At 47.8% G+C, this 17,228-nt stretch overlaps 1 protein-coding gene across 1 annotated transcript; it reads left to right on the top strand.

Moving 5' to 3' along the window:
- The first annotated feature begins 3,551 nt into the window (after positions 1-3,551).
- On the top strand, positions 3,552-16,630 carry DDO (D-aspartate oxidase). The gene is given in 9 exon segments (XM_071548905.1): positions 3,552-3,862; positions 3,864-4,096; positions 7,128-7,234; positions 10,103-10,179; positions 10,758-10,773; positions 10,776-10,929; positions 11,126-11,234; positions 12,041-12,217; positions 14,722-16,630. Coding segments are annotated over 9 exon segments (1,743 nt in total). The 5' UTR covers positions 3,552-3,560; the 3' UTR covers positions 15,290-16,630.
- Positions 16,631-17,228: the final 598 nt, after the last annotated feature.

Here is a 17,228-nt window from a genome sequence, read left to right as displayed (position 1 = left end):
ACAGGAAGAATATAATTCATTTTACCTTTATTTGTGTAAGCCGACTGGGGCAGTAGTCCCTTGGACACATTCAGTAGTGACAAAAATAGCTGCAGATACTGCAGAATGGGTAGAATCATAGAATCAATTGGGTTGGAAAAGATCTCCGAGATCATCAAGTCCAACCCTTGGTCCAACTCCAGTCCATTTACCAGATCATGGCACTCAGTGCCATGTCCAAACACAGTTTAAAAACCTCCAGGGATGGTGAATCCACCACCTCTCTGGGCAGCCCATTCCAATGCCTGATTACTCTCTCTGGAAAGAATTTTTTTCTGATATCCAACTTAAATTTCCCCTGGCAGAGCTTAATCCCGTGCCCCCTTGTCCTATTGCTGAGTGCCTGGGAGAAGAAACCAACCCCCATCTGGCTAGAACTTCCCTTCAGGTAGTTCTAGACAGTGATGAGGTCACCTCTGAGCCTCCTCTTCTCCAGGCTAAACAACCCCAGCTCCCTCAGCTTCTCCCCATAGGGCTTGTGCTCCAGTCCCTTCACCAGCCTTGTTGCTCTTCTCTGTAACCACCTGGGTGTTCCGTGGATGTGGAGAATAACTGTAGCTTCCTCATGCAGAAATTGGAGTGGGCAGACAGTGCAAGGAAAATAAGAACTGCAGCAATTTATAGCCCTATTCCTTGTTATTTGTCCCCTCAGACCTCCTCAGGAACCTAGTTGTTCTTCACTTTCCCTTAAATCTCTAATTAGTGCAAGTTACTCTACTTTCTATGCATATTTTATTAGCCTTACATTTTCTAATTGGGTTACAATCATCACTTTGCTTCATCATTTGTGGTTTGAAGGCTTACTCTGTCCTTGCCAAGTGATTCATGTTCCTCCCTTAGAGCTGCCCTAATGCATGGTCCAAATAGTTGTTTGCTAAAGTTGAGAAATTTGAATAATCAAACAAGCTCTTTCAAAAAAATTACTAACCCAGGTTTATGAATAATCAGAAGTCATGGAAAATACCTCACTCTTCTCTCTCTGAATTCCTGTCTAGCACGTAGGCATGGATACCACTCAAGTGTTTGTTGCAGATGAGTAGGATCCTGCCATGGAGTGCTCACAGGCATTTAGTTTTTAACACTGCCTTATAGTATTACATGTGGAGATGAACAGACTTGCACAGGAATAAGGAAAAAAATGACATGAAGGAGGGATTCTTTCCACAATCTCATTGCCAGTGATGAGATTAAAAAGTGGTTTTGACTGAGGTGATCACGAACAATCTCTCAGTAAATATTTTCACAAAGCTTTTCAACAGCAATGTCAGTACTGCTGGCTTCTTCCTCATTTGAGAGAATTCCTCCAGAAGTAAATAACAAGGGAAAACAGAAAAAGGAGATAGAGCTTAAACTCTTTGCTGAAATGGTAACTTGCCATGAACACTGACGCTTGACTTGATCTTTGAACTGGTTAAAGAAGTGGCAGATAAACAATTCATGTCGTTCACAAGATTAGAAGCAGGCGAGCAGCTCTGTTTTCAGAGAGGTCATTTCTGCTCATTGTTAGGCCCCATTCAGGAGAGTACATGAAGGAAACACAATGCTCAGGTAAAGGGAAAACTCTTAAGCACTGGTCAAGCTGGGTTGCTGTGCTGGCACCACTGCCAGTCATGGTTCAGAAAGAGCTCCGAGGGCAATCAGGGCTGTGTTCTGTGCTAGAAGGCTGGTGCTCTCTTCCTGAGTGCCCTAATCATGACTTGCACTAAATTAAAGGATACAATAGCCTCTATCACAGAGTTGTCAGGCACATTCTCAAAATACAAATACGAGAATGTTGCATTTGGAATACTATTTAGCCAATTATTTGTTAGTTCAAAAGGACATACTTTGCACAATACACAGAATAATATGTACAAACATCCAGGGGGTCTTTAGCAGTTGGGCTGTTATGCAGAGCTTCTTGTCTGTCCCTGTCTGTTTTCTCATCTTTCACAAGACAGCACCAACATCTGTAAGTAAAAAACTTCTCCTATCTTGAAGGCCTCAATACAGAATGGCTGCTATTCAGTTTATCAGGGCTCTGGGAGTTAGACCAGTTATTGTACTGTTCATTTTAGGGAAGAACAGAGGTAAGAAAAACAATGGCAGCATTAAAGAGTTGAAATTGTTTCCCCCTATAGATGCCTGCATGGATAAACAAAACATTTGTGGTAGCAAGTCACACATGTAGATTACATAGAATAAACAAAGGTTTTTCCTCCTCCTAAAGTAGGTTGAACTTTAGTTACCAGTGCTTTAGCAAAACACAGTGTGTTCATCTTTCCAAAATACTGCAACCCATAGAAGATTTTTTTCAATAACATTACAAGATTTGGTATCCCAAACCAGCTTGAATTTCCTGCATCTCATTCTCAGGAAAAGATACACTGGGAATTCCTTGAAACATTCAGCCTTGTGCAAACATCTGTTACAGAACATTTCGATCCAAATCATTCAGATTTGGCAAAGTTATAAACAGTAAGTAGTAGAATCTCAGGAGGAGAAATAGCAGGCAGTTTTAATCTAAGCTGGCACTGAGATCTTCGTTTATATTTGCAGAGTTCCATATGTGAAAGGATCCTCTCCAAAGCTACTACAGATATCCTGCAATGACTTAAAATAGTGTTCCTTTTCCAATCCATACACCAAGACCATCACACTTTCATTTCTAAACAAGTAAACCTCTGTTTCTCTGCTGCCTTTCCAGTCTTAATCCCCTGCTTTCACAACACTCAGAAAAAACTAGCTACACTATAATTTGGGAGAATTATGCCTTGTTGCTTTCACTATTGAAGGAAAAAAACCTAAAAAATATGCACGTTAAAGGTCAGTGTGTAATGTATCATGGCTTTAGTTTTACCATTTAAGAACAAAGCTGGATCAGGGGGCAAGAATAGACTGCTGTGTGTTGTGCTCGCTGTTGCCGTATACACAGACACCCTTCGGAGGGCTGCTGGTCTGTGTTTAAATGGCTATGAAGAAAAGGCACTGCTTGGAAGATCTGTGGCAAACGCTGCTCGACAGGGCTGGGGGAGTGGGTTGGCAAACACTGTTGTCCTGCTGAGCGTGTTCAGGGACGAATGCTCAGGCTGTCAGCAAGAGGACAAGGGGCCACGGGCTTAAGCTGTGCCAGGGGAAATTTAAGTTGGAGATCAGAAAAAAATTCTTTCCAGAGAGAGTAATCAGGCATTGGAATGGGCTGCCCAGAGAGGTGGTGGATTCACCGTCCCTGGAGGTTTTTAAACTGTGTTTGGACGTGGCACTGAGTGCCATGATCTAGTAAATGGACTGGAGTGGACCAAGTGTTGGACTTGATGATCTCGGAGGTATTTTCCAACCCAAGCGATTCTATGATTCTACGAAATATTAGCCAAAATGTCCCGCCAGTAGCAAATGCCCTGGAGGCAACAAACCGGGGTATATGGTATACAATCTCACCCTGGCGATGCTGCAGAGGGGTTTGTTTTCCGACAGACTGGTGTTTTTCCGCTGCAGGCAGCCCCGCCTGGCTGTGCTCATCGGGGCCCTGCGGTCTGGCAGGGATGGTCTCTCTCTCAACGACCTGCCGTGGCTGGAGTTCCCCCCGGGCCGCCCGCACCATTGCTCGGGCGCTGTGGCAATCCCACGGCAGCCTCAGGAACAGCCAGAGCAGAACTGCCGTGAGGGAGGGGGAGGCACAGTGTTTCAGTGTCCTCCTTGCAGCACAGCGGGCCTGCTCAGTCTCCTCCGGAGCGCGCTGGGCAAATTCCAAGCGTGGGGAAAGGTCTGGCAGGCGCAGGGCCCGGCTCGGCAGGGCCAAGGCGCGGCCGGCGCGCTCCGGGAGCGCTGCCAGCGCCGGGGCGGCCCTGCCTGGGCACAAACAGCTCCTTCATCCGCGGCGGGGCCGGCCCGGGGGGCCAGAAGGGCAGCAGCGGCCCCCTCGCCTGCCCCGGCCGGCGCCCGGGCCGCGCCAGCACGACTGCCCCGCACGATTATTCCCCCGCACGATTCCTCCGCACGCTTGTTCCCCCGCACGACTGCCCCGCGCTCCCGGCAGTGCGGCTCTCCCAGGCCGGACAGGGGGCCTTCTCCTCACCAGGTATCGCCTGCGCCCCCGCTTGGGTTGTTTTCAGCCGAAGAGGGACGTGTTGGATGCCGGATCCCTTTTGCTGCCGAGGGCGCCGCAGGGACCGGGCTGCTCCCAGAGTCGGGCGGGGAGGGCTCACCCCGCACGCCGGGGCGGGAGGGCCGAGCCGCGGGGCCTGGCTGGGCTGCGGGCCCGGGATCGCAGCTCCTCCGCCTTCCCCGCTCCCGCACGGATCGCCCACGGGCGCCACAGCCCCCGCCCCAGGGTGCGAAGGTCACACACCCCTCCGGGCTGGCAAGGGGTGAACCCAAGTATTGTAGGTAGCCGGGTGCGGGATACAACTCGCCCTCCCTTAGGAGGGATCCCCGTGCCCGCGAACAGCGATCGGAAGGGCGAGCCGAGGCCTCCCCGGAGCACCCGCGGTCCCCTGTGATGCTGCCTTTCTGTGGCCCCGTGGCACCTGCTAACTGACAGAGGGAGCATCCTCGCCTTCCTCCTGAGGCACTTCCCCAATGCTCATCTCACAGAGCAGCCCAAATGGCAGAAAAGGGACTAGGCCAGAGTCAAAAGGCCAAAATCAGTACCTCCTGCTCAGCAAATGCCTAGGAATGGATCAGTCTTCATGAGCATCTGGATAGACTTGAGAGATGGGCTGATTCCAATGGGATGAGGTTCAACAAGGTCAAGTGCTGGGTCTTGCACTTTGGCCACAACAACCCCCTGCAGCGCTACAGGCTGGGCACAGAGTGGCTGGAGAGCAGCCAGGCCGAAAGGGACTTGGGGGTACTAATTGACAGGAAGCTCAACATGAGCCAACAGTGTGCCCAGGTGGCCAAGAAGGCCAATGGGATCCTGTCCTGTATCAAAAATAGCATGGCCAGCAGGACCAGGGCAGTGATCCTTCCCCTGTACTCTGCATTGGTGAGGCCACACCTTGAGGATTGTGTTCAGTTCTGGGCCCCTCAGTTCAGAAAGGATATTGAGGGGCTAGAGTGGGTCCAGAGAAGAGCAACAAGGCTGGTGAAGGGACTGGAGCACAAGCCCTGTGGGGAGAGGCTGAGGGAGCTGGGGTTGTTTAGCCTGGAGAAGAGGAGGCTCAGAGGTGACCTCGTCACTGTCTATAACTACCTGAAGGGAAGTTATAGCCAGATGGGGGTTGGTCTCTTCTCCCAGGCACTCAGCAATAGGACAAGGGGGCACAGGATTAAGCTCTGCCAGTGGAAATTTAAGTTGGATATCAGAAAAAAATTCTTTCCAGAGAGAGTAATCAGGCATTGGAATGGCAGGCCCAGAGAGGTGGTGGATTCACCGTCCCTGGAGGTTTTTAAACTGAGATTGGATGTGGCCCTGAGTGGCATGATTTGGTAAAGGGACTGGAGTTGGACCAAGGGTTGGACTTGATGATCTCGGAGGTTTTTCCCAACCCAGCTGATTCTATGATTCTATGTTTTTGCCTGGGAAAACCCCTCTGTGGGGTCATATGAAGGGAAGCAGCACCAAGGGTGCTTGTGAACTGAGGAAGTGAATAAACAAAAGTGATCAGCCAAAAAAAGAAAGGGAAAAATGTTTCATGGCAGAACCTGACAGAGACACCCTGGTGGGTGAGGAGCCCCTCCAGCAGTTCAGAAAGGTTGGAGCCTTTGCTTCCCAGAACCAGAGGCTGCAAGCAATTCCAAACTGCATTTCAGTACCTAATTACAATGAGAGTTAGTTTTAAAAAACCCACAGGACTTATATATAGCAAGTTTTGGTTTTCTTCAGTTACTTCCTGTTCCATTTTCTGGTCAACAGTTCAGCTGGGCTTTTTCCACTGTTTATTTGGGCGTGTAAATATGCTTATTTTTGTAGACCAGATGAGTTGCGACACAAGCTCAGAGCAGCCAGCCTGCTGTGCCTGCTGGCTGCAACTGCAGCTGGCAGTGGGTGTGCATGTTCCTGTGTGTCTGCGTGTTTGTGCTGGGGACCAATATATTTAACTATGTTGATCGTGTTATCCACTGCTAGAGGGACATTGCATGTGAAGGTTAGTGGCACATCACGGTGACATACACCTGTGTGAAGCAAGAAAGAATAAGAGGACCCCTTTGCATCACATGAGGCTGACAATCTCCCATTGCCTGAGCTGGGAGATGAAATCCCATCACAAAATCTCTCAGTATTTTTAAAAATAATTCATTTCATCCTGATAGGAGCAGGAGGGTGGCAGGGGCATGGAACCCACATCAGGCAGCTGGTGTTCTCATTACTGGAGAATTAGAGCTCTGGGTGACTCTCTGGCTTCTATACCATTCTTCTGACACCAAGAAGGGACAAATTACAAAACAGTACCTGACATCATTCACCCCCCTTCCCAACAGTTACTGCAACTGACCTGCCTTTTAAATGCTGACTTTTGCAAAACCCTCAGTACTGGCCTGTCTGAGAGGACAAGAAGTGTCACCCCTGCTGTGACTGAGCTGGGCTGCCACATCAGCTACAAAAATTTCTTCTCTGTGCCCCCTGCCCATCAAGATGCAGGCAGACTGTACTGCTAGGGCAGAGCCATAGGTGAGCCTTGCACTCACAGCACACTCAGTAGTTCTGCAAAGCCCCAGCTGCACTTGCTGATACACTCGTGCTGTGTGTAGCCTCTGCTTTGCACCCAGTTAATTTTTGGCACATTAGCACATGAAGACTTGATGTGCTCCTAAACTGCAGCAGCAAGTGCTAGAAAAACACTGCACTGAACGGGCACCTGTCATGGCCTTCTGAGCTTTTCCTGTTGACTCCAGCAGCCCCTTCCTGCCCTCACTGGATTTTGCAACATTGGGATCAGTTGATAGCAAACTGGCTCATCTGCAAAAATCCCATCTCAACAGGGAGGACTTCTGAAATCTGAGCCTCCACCCAGCCACAGCTCCCCTTTCTTCCCTGAGGACAGGGAGGTCAGTCGAGAAATTCAATCTCCATCACGATCTGTGGGCTTCAGCAAAGGAGAGTTGTGAGGGACAGCCGAGACCATGTCTCTGGCAGATGCATAATGTACCTTCTGCGTATGTTCCAGGGCCGCTGAAAAAGCAGGACTGTGCTTGTCCATGGGCTGCAGGGAGGCTTGCTGGGCATGCTGAGAGCCACACACCATTTCTGCAGCTGCCACTGCAGAGTGAGAAGGTTTGTTAATAAAAATGTGTGTAAATACCTCTCTCAGAATCAATTTTCCTAAGTAGTTACAGAATTGCTACCCACCCACCCCTGATTTCTTGTTACTAATATTCTTCCTTTCTTTCCCCTGCCTTTTCCCCTTTCTCTTCCCATTCCCCCAGCAATTGCCCAGAGTGGGTTTCTGGGTGTCAGCCATGCAGGCCAGCAGTTCTGGTTCAGGGTCCATTTTCCCCCCACACTGCATCCTCTTTCCCCACTATGTGGGCGCTTCTATAGTTGGCTTGTGAGAAAAGATGTGATAATAAACAGCTAGAAACTTAAGCATTGGCCTGAGAGGAAGAAGACAGGTTGTAATAGCCTTTGGCTGTGATGCAGAAGGAATGCAATGAGAGGCAACACCACCTGTTCCTCTCTCCCTTCCCACATAGTAGAGACATCAAATTTTAAGTAGTAAAACCTCAGGGGTAAGTGAGAAGCTGTGTGAAGAGTTATGAGCAAGGATCTCATAAATAAACCTGACCTATCATAATCCGACACAGTCTGTCTTGCCTAAATTTACATCAAATATGCCAAAAGCCACAGGAAGATGGGAAATCAGCCCATTGCTACAACTGCAGGCACTGGTTTCCAGGAAGGGTTCTCAGAAAGCAATTAGTGAGGCTGGATTTATACAGTCAGTGATAAGCAAGTTCCACAGGAGAAAGCAGAACCATAAGGGCAGAAAACCAAAGGTCCATCTTGCTGAGCGTCCTCTCCAAGAGTGAATATTGGTAGATAAAATACTCTGGGAAAAATAGCCACAGGCAGAGGAGGTTCTTCCCCTACATCCTGGTTGACAGCAAGTTAAATGTGAGTCAGCAGTGCCCTGGCAGCCAGGAAGGCCAACCGTGTCCTGGGGGGCATCAGGCACAGCATCGCCAGCCTGTCAAGGGAGGGGATTGTCCTGCTCTGCTCTGCACTGGTGTGGCCTCTCCTTCAATATTGTTTTGGCCACCACAGTATAGGAAAGACAATAAAGCTGTTAGAGAGTGTCCAAAAGAAGGCAACAAAGATGGTGAAGAGCCTTGAGAGGAAGCCATATGAGGAGCAGCTGAGGGCACTTGGTCTGTTCGGGCTCAAAAAGAAGAGACTGAGGGGAGACCTCATCACAGTCTGCAACTTCCTTGTGAGGGGAAGTGGAGCAGCAGGCACTGATCTCTTCTCTGTGGTGACCAGTGACAGGACCCGAGGGAATGGTCTGGAATTGCATCAGGGAGGTTTAGGTTGGGTATTAGGAAAATGTTCTTCCCCCAGAGGGTGTTTGAGCACCAGAACAGACCCCCCTAAAGAAGTGATCACAGCACCAAGCCTGACAGAGTTCAAAAAGCATTTGGACAATGCTCCCAGGTATATGCTGTGATTCTTGTGGCTGTCCCATGCAGGCTTAGAGTTGGAGTCAATGATCCCCGTGGGTCCCTCCCAACTGAGCGTATCCTGTGATTCTGTGATTCACTGATCTCAGCTCAGCTTTTGACAGCAATGGCTTGAAGGGGTGCCTGCAGGTGCACCCCAACTCATCTGGTTCAAAGCTGCTAAAGGATTTATCACCTCTGAGGTGGCCCAGTCTCTCTCTTTTGGGCCCATTTAGTCCTGGCTTCAGGGAGTTTGCAGGTGTGCTGGTTTAAAGGCAAACCAGCAGGGGAAATGAACTCACCACGAGAGAGAGATTATAAGTCAGACCTAAAATTTAATAATATTACAATAACAACACTGACACAAAAGGGAAATTGCTTTCAACTCACAAAACCCCAGCAGTATAACCCAGTGTCCTGGGGCACAAACCCAAGGGGGTTTGTTTGCCCTTGTGCTGAGACCCCTGTGGTTCCCCCAAGTCCAGAGCAAAAGGAAAAGAAAAACCTGTTGGTGCAGGCGAGGGCTGTGGTCTGGGCAAGAGCAGGGATCTCCTCCTGTCAAGGTCCTGCTGCTGCTCTGAATCCGACGAGAGGTTCCCGAGGTCTTCTTACCCACCACTTATGTACCTTCAGGGAGCACCCAGTCCCTCCCCCTGGGCGGGGACTCACACAATGGGTGATTAACTCTGGGAGCCAGGGGATGTTGAGCTGTTGATGGCCCATTAGCAGCTCCGCCCCCTCAGGCTGGGTGTGAAGGTGATAATGGCTCCCTGGGCAGCTGCTGCTAATGGCCCATTGTCCTTGGGGAATGAATAGAGGGGGTAGAATGCACAGCTTTGATCACCCCCACACAGGGTTAGCTGGTCCCTCCTGCTGAACTAGGACAGCAGGATGTGACCCAAACCTGAACCCTAACCCTAACCCAGTTCTGCTTCATGCCTTTGCCAGTGTGAAACCTATGAGCTGGCTGTGGCCAGGCATACAGGCTGGCATCTTGCTGAGATGGGCAGCCAGGTGATTTTCAACCAGGAGCTCACCAGGAAAGGTGTCAAGCTCCAAAACTTGGCCAGGACAAGGGAAGATAGAGATACTACACCTCCTGGAGTAGTAATTGGCAGCTGAAAATTCTGAGGAGTGGAGCTGCTCCAGGATATAAGTTATAAAGTGAGGCAGAGAGGGATAAATATACAGGCTCTTCAGGCACCAAGACAAGCTGGCTCCTGGGGACCACCATGTGCTGCTGAGACCTTGGATGCCCACAAATCTGTCTAAGGTAGTGCATCATGGTGGCAGGTACAACGGCTAAGAATGAATTGGAGACCGTCAGTCACCAGGGGCACTAAATTTTCCAGAACACAAGTAGCTTTTCTTCCCATACTTTTCCCACCAAGGCCTGAACAGTTTTTGGATGTGGCAGCGTAAACAGGCAAGCTGTACCCTGTGAAAGTGTTCATTGTGTTTAATATCTAAAATTCCTGTTTTCTAGGACAGACCTAAGCAGGTAACACAGTCCTTGGAATCAGAACTGGAGCCCTGCAGTCCCCCAGGAGCAGGGGAACTAAGGTGAATGTTAAGGAAAAGCAGCTCTCACAATGGCTGGCCCCTTTGCTCAGTGTAATCAATTTCCCTCCTGTGTGATTTGCTTCCACTGCCCAGACAGAGACAGCCCTCATTGCTGGAGATGCCAATATTCAAAGAATCTTTTTGCTTATGGTGCCAAAAAGTCTGTTTCTCCATAGCTCCATGATTTTTGCACCTGACGCAATTTAAAACTTGGCAGGTGCCTCGCTCCCTTGGGTTTTACTGAAAGAAACTTGCCCCAGACCACCCAAAACTCCAGTGGTGCATGTAGAGATCTCTCTTGCCCTTTGCTCCTGTGCTGATGATGAAGTAGCAATTGTTGAAATACTTTTCGAAAGTTTATTCTCATATCAAAGGCTGATGATTTTTTTAATTCTCAGCCTGGTTGTGTGCAGCAGTTAATCATCAATTAGTTGCTCGAGGGGGGGGGTGGGGGGTGGGGGGGTTATGTTACATCTTGTGTGGGTATTTCATAGCCTGACTAGGGTGTGCAGCCTGACTAATAGTCTTGTTTCTGAATACACGTACCTTTCTCTCTCCTCTGCCTCTGTATCCTGGAGATGGCAGCACCCAGGGTCGCAGTGGTTGGCGCAGGAGTCATCGGCCTCTCCACAGCACTATGCATTGTGGAGACTTGTCCCAGCTCCTCTGTGACGGTCCTTTCAGACCAGTTCAGCCCCAACACAACAAGTGATGTTGCTGCTGGGATGCTCATCCCTCACACATACCCAGGTTGGTGCAATTCAGCGCGGTGTTGCCCATGGCACCTCTGCAGCTGCGTGTTGTGGTGTGCAACAATGAGCAGAGGCTCAGAAAGAAAAATGCCTTGACCTGTGTTCCATGTCAGTCCCATATCCTTGACACTTACCTGTAAGCTTTGCCTCTTTGCATTATTCCTCTCTGCATGTTTGGTTTCATTCACATGCAGACACACCGATTCATGTGCAGAAGCAATGGTTCGAAGAGACCTTCACTTACCTTTTTGCCATCAGCAACTCAGCCGAGGCATCAGAGGCTGGCATTCACTTGGTCTCTGGGTAAGAATGTTCACCCTGGCATTCACCTGGTCTCCAGATAAGAACGTTGCCCTGGGGCAGTCTTTGGTATGTTCGTGCTGTGTTCTGTAGCAGGCAGAGAGGTTTTCCTTGCTGGAGTTCAGGTGTATTCCCTTTGTGGAGTAGCTTTAATGAAGTATTTCCAAGAAACTGCATTGCAACTGCTCAGATACAATGTATTTTTAGGCAGCATTCATGCATAGGTCTGCACAGAAGAACCACAGAAGAATGAGCAGCACCAAAAGTCTTTTAATAACTGATGATTTCCACACTGCAGGGGTGGGACTGCAGGATCTTCCAGCTTCAGCAACTAGGTGCAGGGTTGCAAATGGGGTGTGTGTGCTGGGGGTGTTTTATGCTGCCTATTATGAACACAGAAATTCACTTCTTGGAAGTATTGAGACTGAGCACTCTGTAGCTTTATTGATACCCAAAGAACTATGAACAGATGTGCAAGTGGCCCTACCAGGTGTCTGCAGTTGTGGTGGGGAGACTGTATGAGTGGACTTTGTATATACACTATTGCTGGAAGAACTCTCTGCAGTTTATTTATTTACCCCAGTGTGCCCACCCTCAAGCTCAGCTGTGCTGACTCTGTCTATTTGTCCAGACAGGTATTGCAGTAGCAGGCACCAATATCTCCCTGTTTCTGTTGGCCATGCAGAGCTGCATGGATGAGCAGAAACATGCTCCTGAGCTGGCTGGGTTTGTGCTAAGATTGCTGTGACACATAACATGGCAGAGCTCTAGCAGTGAAGTTTTCTAGGTTTTTCTCTGTGCCCATTTAGGTGGCAGGTCTTTAAAAGCACTCCCAAGGAAGAGTTACCTTTCTGGTCGGATGTTGTCCTGGGATTTCGACCAATGTCTGAAGCAGAACTGCAAAAGTTCCCACAGCACCGATTTGGTCAAGCCTTTACGACACTGAAATGTGACTGTCCACCCTACCTGCTGTGGCTGGAGAAAAGGTTGGTTTTGATGCAGGCTGGGCATGCAGGGAGAAAACCAGGCAGAGGGATGGGGGGGCAAAACAGGGTCTCCTTGAGAGGCTCAGGTTTGAACAAAACCGGAAAAATGCTGTTTGTTACCAGGCAAAATGCAACAAGCTCTGCCTTAGGGACAAGCACAGGAAATAAATACCCCATTTTTCCCAATTTTTAAAAATATTAAAGGCCTCATTTATGCAATGTCCACTTTCTCCCAGTGTGTCTGTTTGGTGGGGCTTGGAGCGTGAGTGGCCCTGGGCGAAGGGCCAGCATAGCCACAGGGTTCATGCTTGGCCAGCTAGACCTTGAAGATACATCAGGAACCTGCCATGTCCTAGGAAAATGTTTGGGTGCTCCTCATTTGTCAAACTTCCCAAATAATACCCCTCTGTTTTTGAAGGTACATCCAGCCCCTGAAAGAATAGGCATGTCTAGGAAGGCATCTTAACTGTGAAGACTTTGCACTTAAGAAGTGACTGAACCAATTAATCTCAAATTTGGTTAACAATTGGAGTAATTTCTTAATCCAGTCAGGTGGAAAAAAAAGCTAAGTAGCATCATCTTCTAACAAACCTTCTGAAAATGTGTGCCTGCATAAGGTAGGTGATGTAGTCACTCTGAGGAGTTGTGGCTTCAGAGTTCATGCCTGAATTGACACTAAATTTAGAAAATTTTCCGATTTCCAAATTTCTAAGTTTCTCCAAATTACATGGATTTTGGAGAACTGTGGGAGGGATAGGATGCAGATCTAGAAGGGCTTTGACACCTGGAATGTGTATTTAATCTATGTAAGTACCTCTAAAGTGAGCAAATAGCTGTCTCTGATTGAGAGAAAATGATAGGCTGCAAGCTGATTTGAGGTTAAGTAAAGAGATGTGTACTGACACCAAGGTACAAATTGCCAGCTCAGATGGTTACTTGGATGCCTTTCATCACACTGCAAAATGTGGAAGAAACCTTTGTTGTTCTAGCAGCCAGCCAGGCTGGGAGTATTCCCGTGGCACCAGTGCTATGTGAGGTCTATGCCATCTACTTGGTACACATTCTCTGTCATGTTTCATTGCCTAAGAGAAGCAATTCTGCTGCAAGACAACTAAGTTCTACAACCCATTTAGTATCTGCCACGTGATTTCTACCCTCTCATTCCTGCTGTAGTCTTCTTATTTCTCAAAGGATGTAGTCTAATGAGATGATCAAGCTCTTTTTCTTTCTTTTCTCCCTGGTGATGAGAAGTGAGAGCATTGTAAACATGTAACTAATTCTCAAATCCCTAATGACCTGAGCAGTATTTATAGACTATTCTCTTGGCAATCTACAAGGAAAATTGTTTTTGTGCCCACCATGCTGGTCCAAAAATAGACTTTAGGATTTTTTTCCTGCTTGCTTGCCTGAATTGAAGAGTTTTCAGCACTTTTTATATTGGTTTTTTTAATGGTATGATAACAGAGTCCTAGTAACAACAGTGACAAACTCTCCCAGCAAGTTGCCCAGGCAAGCTGCTGCATGAGACCTCCTCTGTTCTTCCCAGACAGCTGCAGTGTCCTGCTGCGCCAGGCCTCAGAGTATTAGCTAAGCCCTGGATCCTTGGCTCACTCACTGCTTTGTGGAAAACCACTGCCTTTATAGTGAAGTTGCTGACTTTGCCAGCTGCTAGAACATCACAAAGGAGAGGATTTCCCACTTAGTGCATCGTTATCATAAACCTGTCTCCTGACTTGTTCATGCTAAAAACCTCTAGTAAAACCCCCCAACAATTGGATCCAGCATGCAGTGACTCGGTCTCATGCCAGTGATTTTCCAAAGGGAAGGGCTTCAAACTTCAGGCAAGTTCAGGGGAGGATTTGAGTAGAAATTGAACTCAAAAATGAACCTGAAGAAGACATGGATGTGTAGTACTCTGAGCCGTCCTGGATGACTCCTGGCTCCTGCCCTAGGATGTTATGAGTTCCCTGGGGGTCCCATGGCTCATCTGTCCAGCCTGCATGGATGTCTTAGGGCTTGCCCCGTGGCACTAGATGATTACATGGCTCGGGAAGCGAGTTGGGAATGAATGTGATGGCACATAACAGGCGCATTAGAAGGGGTGTGGTGCAACAGCTCTGTCACTAGCATGAGTAAGTTGGTAAATAAATCTGCATTTTTCTGCTTGCTTGAGCTGTTGAAGCTTGGTTACAGAAATGAATCAATGAGACCATGAGGACCTAATGTCTGCCTAGGGTCTTCTGCCAGACCCTTCTTTGAAACTGATCCACTTGCTGTATCTTTTCCAGCCCAACCAAGCTAAAAAATAGCTTTGCTGAGATCAAATCAGACAAGTGACAAACAGAACCCCCATGGCATTTTCTTTACTTTTTTGTCCCATCTGTTGTTTGATTTTGATCAGTATGTGAAGCAAAGGCAGTCTATCTTATTAACTTAGTGTTTGTAATAATTACATGAGGGTTTAAAGCTTTCTTTTCTGCCTCACTTCTGGAGTCTTTTTGCAGGCTGAAAGCAACTGGCGTCCAGATGTGCCACAGGAAAGTTGCAGACTTGTGGGAGCTGCACAGTGACTATGACATCGTTGTCAACTGCACAGGCATTGGAGCCCACCAGCTGGTGGGGGACAAGAAACTCTTCCCTGTCAGGGGACAAGTACTCCAAGTTCATGCTCCTTGGGTGAAACACTTCATCCGGGATGGGGATGGCTTAACTTACATCTACCCAGGGATGTACAGGGTAACCCTGGGGGGAACCAGGGAAAAGGAGAGCTGGAGTCTCTTGCCTGACCCTGGCGCTACCAAAGACATCTTTGACAGATGCTGCTCCCTTGAGGCCTCACTGCAGGAAGCTCAGGATGTCAAGGTGAAGGTGGGCCTGAGGCCATCCAGGCAGTGCGTGAGACTGCAGAGAGAGGTTTTAAGCCAAGGAGATCTCAAGCTCCCAGTGGTCCACAACTATGGGCATGGGGCAGGTGGCTTCTCAGTCCACAGGGGCACAGCCAAAGAGGCTGCTCACCTGGTGGGAGAGTGCATTGCAGCCCTGCGAGGCTCTTCATCGAGGGCCAAACTTTGAATCTCAGAGGCTCCTTTTCAATTTACAGCAGGCTAGTGTTACATTTCCTAGTGGCAGCTTGGATTTCACTCCGTTACTGAATAAAAGGAAACTAAGTCAACAACTTGTGCCATTGCAGCTACCTGGCTGGTAGCTCACCTGGCTTCCAGCTGCCACCTTGGAAAGGCATGATGGGTTGATCCAAATATAGTCCAGCTGTTTGTCTCCTTTATCTGGCATTGTTTCTGGCCTGGGCATTTGTCCTAGCCTCATGTTAAGAAAAAGACAAGATGCATAAATACTCTTCACATAACAGAGATCACATTGATGCAGTGTAATACAAATAACATCAATTTAGCATTTCTGCATCTAAAGGGTGTCAGATGCACTAGGTTCAGATTCAGTAAAAATCAGTTCTCTCCTCTTGGACCAAATCTAATCTAGTATTGCCCTTGCTTCTGCCGTCTTGCTAACAAATTTTATCATTGTCCATATGATTTACAAAGAAAAGAAAACACCACACAGTGCTGCATTACAGCACTCCAGGTCAGATCTTACAAAAAACATTAGGTCATTGTCAGGCACACTGATTTTGAGCTGGGCTGTGATACTGATCACTGCATTTGCTCATATTACACCCCAGGGAACTTAAAGTTTCTGCAAATATTGCCCTATATGAACTACAGGGGGTGTATCTTTTCTCACACTTGTTTGCAAATCTGGGTTTTTTTCCTCCACGCCCCTCAGATTTTGCACTCACAAATCATTTGACCCAGCTCTGCATAGCAACATTGATATGGGCTGTGTTCCACAGAAGAGGATTTTTCGGAGCGGGCTTGGGAATACAAGCACCTCTTTTCCACTTCACATCAACACTGTCTGCTTTCCTTGCAACAGCTCATATGAATAAATTGGAGACAAATCAACAAGGATTCTAACACCAGCATCGGTTTCATGAAAAAAAACACCACCACATTTAAGACTAGATAAACATTCTAAAGACTAATTTGTCTGTAACTGGACATGAGCAAGATCCTCTGCTGTAAGAAAGCTGAGTCACCAGAGCCCAGACCATCTCAATCCATGGCAGAGGCTTAGCTGGGCTTTACGCTCCCCTCAGCAATACAAGCTCTTTGATGTGGCTGAAGATCATCCCCCTCCCCAAAACTGGGTCTTACCATCAAAGTACAGGTCTGACTGTTAGTGATTGAACCTCTGATTACATCTTAAATGGTTAATTTAAGAGTGTTATCATCCACTTTTGTCTATTTTTTGTCCTTAGGGGTACAAAACTATTCAAAATCCTTCAAGAATTTATGTGATTAAAATGAACTAATAAATAAAGTTCTAATAATGGAGCAAAGGTCACTTCTGTAGTGTTTCCTTTCATAAACAAGGGGGTTTCTTTCATTTGGGATGGCCTGACAGGGCCAAGAAAGGCCATGTTGAGTCATGGCTGCCAACTTCTGCAGTTCTTGGGGGGGTGAGGACAGTTATCCTTTGCAAGGAACAGCTGGCAGAAGAAACATCACCAAATTAAATTATAGGTCAGTAAGTGCCTGGGACCAGCCTAAGCCAGCCCTGCCTTCAGCAGCCTTGCCCTCTTTTTGTCAGCTCTGAAAGCTAATTTTGTATTTCCCCCTCCATCCCCCCTCACTTCTCCTTTCCAGTGGTATGAGAGGGCAGAGCTGCTGGTTTTGGCAGTAGTGTTGGTGTAGGGCCTGTCAAACTGCAGCTTTGTTCTCAGCTAACACAGAACATAAAAATACACGTGAAAAGAACCTGAGAAAGGGCTATTTTTTCTTAGTCTTCATTTTAATCTTAAAAATAGCAAACAGTACAGCTTATCCTGGAGCAAGAAACACTAGTAATTGTAATAGGGTGATTAAAGCCCCATAAGAAACTAGAGCTGTGGTTGTGCACTTATGCTCTGCAGGACCATGGAGTTTCTTCTCATTTA

Source organism: Pithys albifrons, chromosome 2 (assembly GCF_047495875.1).
Source record: "Pithys albifrons albifrons isolate INPA30051 chromosome 2, PitAlb_v1, whole genome shotgun sequence".
Taxonomy (NCBI): domain Eukaryota; kingdom Metazoa; phylum Chordata; class Aves; order Passeriformes; family Thamnophilidae; genus Pithys; species Pithys albifrons.
Note: the sequence above shows the minus strand (reverse complement) of the source record. Positions and strands in the feature narration are given on the sequence as shown.